The sequence below is a fragment of the Rhinichthys klamathensis genome, unplaced genomic scaffold (genome assembly GCF_029890125.1).
Source record: "Rhinichthys klamathensis goyatoka isolate OS25496 unplaced genomic scaffold, OSU_Roscu_1.1 h1tg000072l_1, whole genome shotgun sequence".
Lineage (NCBI taxonomy): Eukaryota > Metazoa > Chordata > Actinopteri > Cypriniformes > Leuciscidae > Rhinichthys > Rhinichthys klamathensis.
This window is the reverse complement of record NW_026606615.1, coordinates 1,085,535-1,093,314: the sequence shown is the minus strand read 5'-3', so window position 1 is coordinate 1,093,314 and position 7,780 is coordinate 1,085,535. Positions and strand designations below refer to the sequence as shown.

Genomic DNA, 7,780 nt, shown 5'->3' with positions numbered 1-7,780 from the left:
GAGGCATTTTTGGGAAACACCTCCATTCCTCTTACACGTGATCTTGCGTACTCTTCATCTCTGGCCGGTGAAGATTAAAGAGAGTCAGAGTTTGTCACAGTAATAATGGCTCCTCAGTACGCCCCCAGTCTCCGCTCAAGACTTCCTCTCGTGGCCTTCCTGCTGGAAACCATCTTTATCCTACTGTTTGTCTTTTTTGTGAAAATAGAGCAGCATGAGTCTGACAGTAAGCTTTTCATCCGCTCATATGCAGGTTAGTAAGTCTGATTTACATTTAAGCTGTGCTATGATTCTCAAGAGTTCAAACTTGCATTCATTGTTCAGCTTAAGGATAAACCTGAGGTTATTTATGAACAGCATCACATCATCTTTTGTAAACCTGCTATGTTATTTTCATATGTTAATGCATGCTAATGCAACAAAAGACTAGTCACATATTCAGCTCAGAAATTAATTCCTGGGCTTTTTTTTTAGAACCTTTAACATATCAAAACCAATTGCAAAATTCCTATCCACATGAACGTACTTAAAATGAATATAATTACATGGTTTTGTTTGTAAATGTGTGGCACATTGCCGTTGGGGTGTGGAGCCACAGCATCTCTGGTTTTGGATGATAAGAAGCATTTCTCTATCCCACAAGCAATTAAAAGACTGACCGCCAAGTTTTTGAAGTTTATATCGCTTTTCATAAAATTACACATTGGCAATATTGGAAATGCAATCTTTTCAACAGAATTCCAAGATATTCATGTGATGATATTCATGGGGTTTGGATTCCTGGCCACGTTCCTTGTACGATATGGTTTCAGTGGATCAGGGTTTAACATGCTGTTAGCAGCCATGGCCATCCAGTGGGCCGTCTTGATGAATGGCTTCCTGCTGCCACAACGCCACCACAGAAGAGAGATCCACATCAGTATGAAGAGGTACAGCTACATTACAGGTCTAAGCAGATGCTTTCTTACAAAAGCAACCCACAATGTGTAAATGTTAACGGCAATACACTGACACCCGAGTAAGCCATTAGATTGAATATGAAACATTATAATTAAAAAAAAAGTCAAAACATTTGCTCTGGTACATTTACTCTGGAAAACCTAATGCATTTGTTTTAAAAAAACAACAACTGATTTTCATAATCATGACTAGGGCTTAGCTTTACTTTTGTTAATATTTTTTCATACTTCAGGTACAAAAGCTCTCACTGGAATAAAAAGGTTCTAATATGTTTTGGTATGTGGTACTAATGGGTACTAATATGCACTCTTTAGGTACAAAGGTGTACCTTTTGAAAGGGTATACCGCCCCAGTGACAGCTTTTGTACCTTTTTTTCTGAGAGTAGGTTTGACAGCACCACTACATCAAATGTTATTTGTGCTCCTCATGTAGTGTGATTGAGGCAGAGCTCTGTGCAGCATCCGCTCTGGTTGCAATGGGAGCAGTCCATGGGAAGACAAATCCTGTCCAGCTTTTACTAATGGCTCTGGTGGAGGTCACTGGATTTGTGATCAATCAGTGGATCCTGCGAACTCTGCTCCATGTAAGAGAAGTATTACTTTCCCTGATAAAAATGATCACTTTCATCCTATATACTGTCAAATCGTTTAATCGCGATTATTCGCATCTAACATAAAAGTTCGTAAAATGTATGTCTGTGTGCACACATATATATTTACAAACTTTTATGTTTAGCTGCGATTAATCACGATTAATCGATTTGACAGCACTAATTTTAATCCTATTATCCACATTTCAAGGTACATTGAATGCCAGTTTCACCACAGGAGAATGATTTCAATGAAGAATGATTCATTCAGATTAATTTGTTTAATGGTTTGTTCCCAAATGAATTGTTCCTGAATCAGTGGATCTTGAAAATTCCCAGTATTACATTCCCAGATATAAATAAATTTTCAAAATTTGCCATGTCCTCATTGCAAGCCAGTTACAATAAAGAAGTTTAACATAAAAACTTGCTATATGTTTTCTGCTATCTGGCAAATTCAAAATGCAGAAACATTTACAGACAGACAACTGTTCTGGTCTTTTAACTTTTTATTGCAAAACTTTGAAAATGTATTATTATTATAATGTGATATTGTTGGGAATATCATTGACAAAAAAAATGTAATAAAAAGATTTGCATACAAATTTGTAGAAGTAAGCAGTGTTTTTTTAAATATCAGGAAATTTCAGTCAAACCAGCTTGCAAAACATGGTATCTGTGAATTACTGAATACTTTTGTAAGACATTACACATAAGAATGAACAGTACTCTCAAATTGATTAATCACAATGAACCGCATCTAACATAAAAGTTTGTAAATGTATATATATTCACAAACTTTTATGTTATACTATAACATGTATAACATATATGTATATAACCATAGCCTATGTGTAATATAACATACAGGTATTTATGTTATACTGTATGTTATACATATTTACAAACTTTTATTTTAGATGCAATTGATTGCGATTAATCAATTTGACAGCACTAATGAACATACTATTTTATTTAGACAGATTGAGTATTTTCATTCTGTACTAAGGCAACGATGTGTTAATGTTTCAGGCAGATCCACTGTACAGCATCATGATGCTTCATATCTTCGGGGCTCTTTTTGGTGTGATGGTGTCATGGGTGCTGTACAGAGAGGGAATCAATCCAAAACATGAGAAAGAAAAAATTGACCGTAGCACTGGCTTATTCGCAATGTTTGGTGAGTACAATAACTAACAGTTATCTCTCAGACTCAGAAAATACCTCTAAACCAGGTTTCAGACTCTAACCATGACAGCACATCAGATGAGTTAGTGAGCTTCAAGTGATTCTTTAAAGATAACCGAGTGAATATTCAATGGCACCTGTGCTTATTTCATGCAATTAAAATATATATTTTAAGCTAATTTACTGCTTTAAATCACTCCATCGGATGCCTTTCTTTCTTCCCACAAAGCAAAAAGCATTTTATAAAGCAAAAAGAGTTTTATATAGATCAATATCACTCGAGCAAGAGTGTGTTATGGCCACAGATTATTTATCATTTGTGTGATTACAGAAAATGTAACCACAACACTATATATATATATATGCAGGCTCTGCAAAAGTGTGCATCGAGGGCCATTAGGGACAGGGCCACATTGGCCGTGTCTGAAATCGCCCCCTATACCCTCATTCACTATTACACCATACACCACTAATATAGTCCACTTGAAGAAGTGAATGAAAACGAGTAAGTGAATTCGGACACTGAGTGCACCACCGGAAGGGCTGCCGCTTTTGCATAGTTTGTGCTTGCTGTTTAATAATCATTTGAAACTTATTGCAAACTGGCAGCTCCAGTTATGATGAATAGATTTATCTTGAACTCTGTCAAGGAAACCTGCATGAATAAACATTTTTAAACAATTTAATAATCAATTCAAAAGGAATATGCATGATATTATACGCTATAGCCACGTTGGAACTGGATGGATGGATGATTCAGCTTTTTTGGCGAGATGCGGAAATTCATTTAGCAGACTCTCACAGTGCATTATGGGTATTCTCTAGCCGTTCAGCGTAGGTCAGTTGTACACTCGTTATTGCGGTGGATTGTGGGATTGAATAAGTGCACTCAATAATGTCCACTATGGTTTTGGACACCTGTTCCCTAGTGCCCTATTTAAGAGTATAGGAGACGATTTCAGACACAGCCTATGTGTAAACCATAATTAAACAATTTAATAATCAATTAAGAAGGAATTTATACGTGTAGCCTATAATATTACGCTGTAGCCACATTGGACCAGCGGTTTGGAAAATGGATGGATGGATGATTCTTCTGCGGGCGCCATTTTCTGGTCAGACACAGGAATTTATTAACCGCACGACTCTCACAGTGCATTGTGGGTATTCTCCAGTCTCTGAGCGTACATCAGTTATACACTCGTTATTGCAGTAGTCTATATAATGGGATTAAAAGAGAGCATTTGATAACATCCACCATGGTTTCGGACACCACTACAAATGTCTGTCCCTTCAAATAGTGCCCTATTTCGGACACAGCCAGTCACTTCTTTCGATCCTAAATGAATCATGAAAGTTGTGAACGAATCGGTTCAATAGGCTCAATGAATGATTCAGTGAGTCATTTACAAAGACAGTCATTTGTCGCCACCTACTGGTGTAACTGTGTAACCTGCAGAAAGAGTCACTGAAAATCCCCAACACTGACAGTCGAAACAGTGAAAAGTCCCAGTGCTCGCAGCCCCTTTAAACGATGCTCACCCAATCAGATTCAAGGACCGAAGTGTAATTATGTGATCTCTATATTTTAATTAAATCATGCAACTGCCTCCCTTTCTCTCTTTCTCACAGGAACACTGTTTCTGTGGATGTTCTGGCCCAGTTTTAACTCGGCGCTGGTGTCTCACATGGAGAGAGAACTGAAACTCACTGTGATATATGGGACGTATCTGTCTCTGGCCGTCAGTGTTGTCATGGCGATGTCTGTTTCTATGCTCACCAGCTCCAAAGGAAAGATGAACATGGTGAGCGACTGTATAGGAAGAACATTCTCACATAGCAAGAGTTGAAAATAATCATAACATAATACTCTGAAATCTGACACATCATGAAAGTATAATGGGTTGTTCACGTTGACTTTGTTAGGATCCAGTTTTTCAGATAATGGACACATCATGAAGAGTATCATGTTTTACAGGTTCATATACAGAGCTCTGCCCTGTCTGGTGGTGTTGCTATCGGAGTTGCCATGACGGCAGTCCACGAGCCATGGATTGCAATGATGATTGGCTTCTGTGCCTCTCTCGTATCAGCCCTGGGATTCCAGTACATGAAGGTCAAGCCACATCCATCACAAAATGGAAAACTCAAATTTCCCACCATAAGTCAGGGTCGTTAACTAAAACTAAAACCATAAAACATTAAACATGAATTGAAATAAAACATTATTTCAGTATTTGTCTTTTTTTTTTAAAGTTGAAGTACTAAAATAACTATAACTTAAAGTGCTAGATTCTCTGTTTTTCACTTTCATTCAGGATCACATGTTGTTTGCTTTTGAGTGCCATGACACCTGCGGCGTCCTCAATGTGCACGCCATACCGGGAATCCTGGGATGGTTCGCTCATTTATTTATACGGCTGGCCAGTAGTGAAAGCACAATGTAAAGTGATTTTCACTTTTAGTCAATCATATGACGTGTGCATCCAATAAATTGCATTAAATAAACCATAGAATAACAGTGAAAGCAATGACTAAATGTCTGAGCTTTAGATGTTTTTCAGATCTGTGTTGTATTTGTGTTCTCAGAGCTGTGCGGTTTGCTGTGTATCACATCTGTGTTCTCCTCATAACAGTGTGCATGAGTCTGGTGATGGGAACGGCTACAGGTACACCACTGATGAAGATCATTAGACAGACATATTTCATTTTCTTGTGTTATGATTAAAATCAGCAAAGCACCGTAGGCTGTTTTAAACAGTTTTCCCTGTGCATACAGTAGGCTATAATCATATGCATTTCTGTCTGTGAGCTTATTTGTAATAGATTCAGAATCTTTCTAAAAAAAAATTTTTTTTAAGTAACACTGATGATGCACTTTAGACATTCTACTTAAGTAACTTTGCAACTACATGTCAACTAACTCTCATTAGAGTATTAGTAGACTCTGTTTAATATCTGCTAACTCTTTATTCTGATGCTCCTCAACAGACATTGCTGACTATAAGTAACTTTGCAAGTTCACGTAAACTTATTCTACTAACCCTGACCTTACCTAACAGTTCACTAATACTCTAATGAGAGTTAGTTGACATGTAGTTCCAAAGTTATAGTTTGTAGAATGTCTACTTTTGGACCATCAAAATAAAGTGTTGTGTTTTTGCATAACCCTTACTGATAAGTTTTGTGTTTTAGTTTACTGAGGCAGACTAAACATACAACTTAAGTTAAGTCAAGTCAAGTCAAGTCATCTTCATTTATATAGCGCTTTTAACAATGAATTGTTTCAAAGCAGCTTTACAGAGATAAACATATAATTTAAGGTAACAGATTGTTTTGGCGTTATAGCGGTTCTTGAATAATGTTACTTCCAGCTAAAGTTAACTTTGATTGATTCACCTCCGTCGAAATGATCAGACTTTAAACGCGAACCTGTGATTAACGCTGACGGCGTTCACATGCTCATTCAGAATTCTATAGTTATGTGCTTTTTAAAATATGTGCGCAGGTTTGTAATTCATACAACCCAGCCTAAACAAACTACTTTTCTTGCCTATAAATTTTGATACAGAAACAAGTTAAAATTTGCAGGACTTTTCCTTAAATGGAGTTTGTGGAGACCCCAGCAGGACAGGAAGTGCTTTGATGACCAGGCATTCTGGGAGGTAAATGGTTTTGTTCATTCACAATATAAATACGGTGTCCACCATGACTAAACGCTAATCCTTACTCTTGCTGTGTTTGCATTCATCTTTTATCATTTAAAGTGGAATTAATGACATGCTTTTTTTTTTTTTTTTTATTAAACCTTAACTTATATTTCCAAACATGTTTATGATTGCTAATTATGTATTTCCTTCTCTTGTAGTTTCCAAATTTGGTGGTACATGTTTGAAGAACTTGTGGACACATCTAAAAGAGAACTCCAGGCATAAATGCAATTAACACAAAATCTATATGTTTGAGAAGTCACAGGTTGCTTAAGTAAACAATTTACAATATAAAATGTCCTTAAATAGACATCTGTATGTTTTATAACTGACAAATCATACAAAACAACAACGGCAAAGAATTTCCCAAGCCCGTGGCTGGCTTAAATTACACACAGAGCAGAGTTTGTTTCATGACGATGGTAAGCTGATATACCACACCACCAACTAATTTAATATATATAAAAATAACCTGATGGCAGTCAGTGCATTGATTGCAGTCCATAAACCCATTATTCATCTGTATTTGAACATAGTGAAAGAAAAAAACACTGGCTCTGTACATATTTACAATAATTTTATTCATTTGAAACCCACAGTTGAATGAAGTTTAGCTACTTTTTGTCAGAAAGAGAGACATGGATTACATTAAAATGTTACATTCTTTTAGCATGTAGAAATCACAGAATCTCTAATTTGTCAGTTGATAGACGAGTCAAAATCTCTGACTGGCGTCACCTTATTCTCCCATAACCACTGAAATAATAAGAAATTGTGCTTTTTTTAAAAACATTACCATTTTTATACAACTCCCACATGCCCAAGCATACACATAGAGAGTGACCTTAATGCTCCAGAACACACAAAATATATAACCAGGGTTCCCACAGTCGAGGAAAATATGCTGTTTGGTTTTACTAGTTGCACAGAAATTAAACACTTCTTTAAAAAAAAAAGTTGACAGTGAAATTGTACATGTTTCTGGTAAAGCTCAGCTCTAAGAAACTGCTCTTGCTCAGTGCAATCTCTGTAAAATAATTTTAAAAAATCTGTAATAATGAATGACTGAAAAAGGTATGGGAAGTCATATAACATAATATATAAAAATCTTCCAAAAGTAAAACATTGAATAAAGCGCTGTTGTAGTGATGTCAACTGACTAAAGGTTTAGCTGACAGTACGCTGGTCTGACTGAACGTGAAATTTCGAGAGATTATGCATGAAAGTGATCCGACAGATACAAATTCAGTAGCTTATGTAAAAAAAAGCAAACCTATTCAAATGACGACACATTAAAAATAGAAACACAGTGAATCACTCATTTTGGTTTAT

The 7,780-nt window shown here is 36.3% G+C and overlaps 1 protein-coding gene across 1 annotated transcript; it reads left to right on the top strand.

The window, feature by feature from the left end:
• Positions 1-67: 67 nt before the first annotated feature.
• On the top strand, positions 68-6,744 carry rhd (Rh blood group, D antigen). Its single transcript, XM_056250587.1, has 10 exons — positions 68-253; positions 737-929; positions 1,394-1,544; positions 2,583-2,730; positions 4,371-4,543; positions 4,717-4,854; positions 5,057-5,181; positions 5,328-5,407; positions 6,330-6,403; positions 6,607-6,744. Exons 1-10 carry the CDS (start codon positions 106-108, stop codon positions 6,631-6,633), a joined length of 1,257 nt encoding a protein of 418 aa, XP_056106562.1. The 5' UTR covers positions 68-105; the 3' UTR covers positions 6,634-6,744.
• The last annotated feature ends 1,036 nt before the right edge of the window (positions 6,745-7,780 follow it).

What these genes read in the sequence shown, in the direction of transcription:
- rhd (XM_056250587.1), top strand. Translation starts at nt 106, where the DNA reads ATGGCTCCTCAGTACGCCCCCAGTCTCCGCTCAAGACTTCCTCTCGTG. An exon ending in TGGCTTATTCGCAATGTTTG is followed by an intron (nt 2,731 to 4,370) that starts GTGAGTACAATA and finishes TCTTTCTCACAG; the next exon opens with GAACACTGTTTCTGTGGATG. An exon ending in ATGACCAGGCATTCTGGGAG is followed by an intron (nt 6,404 to 6,606) that starts GTAAATGGTTTT and finishes CTTCTCTTGTAG; the next exon opens with TTTCCAAATTTGGTGGTACA.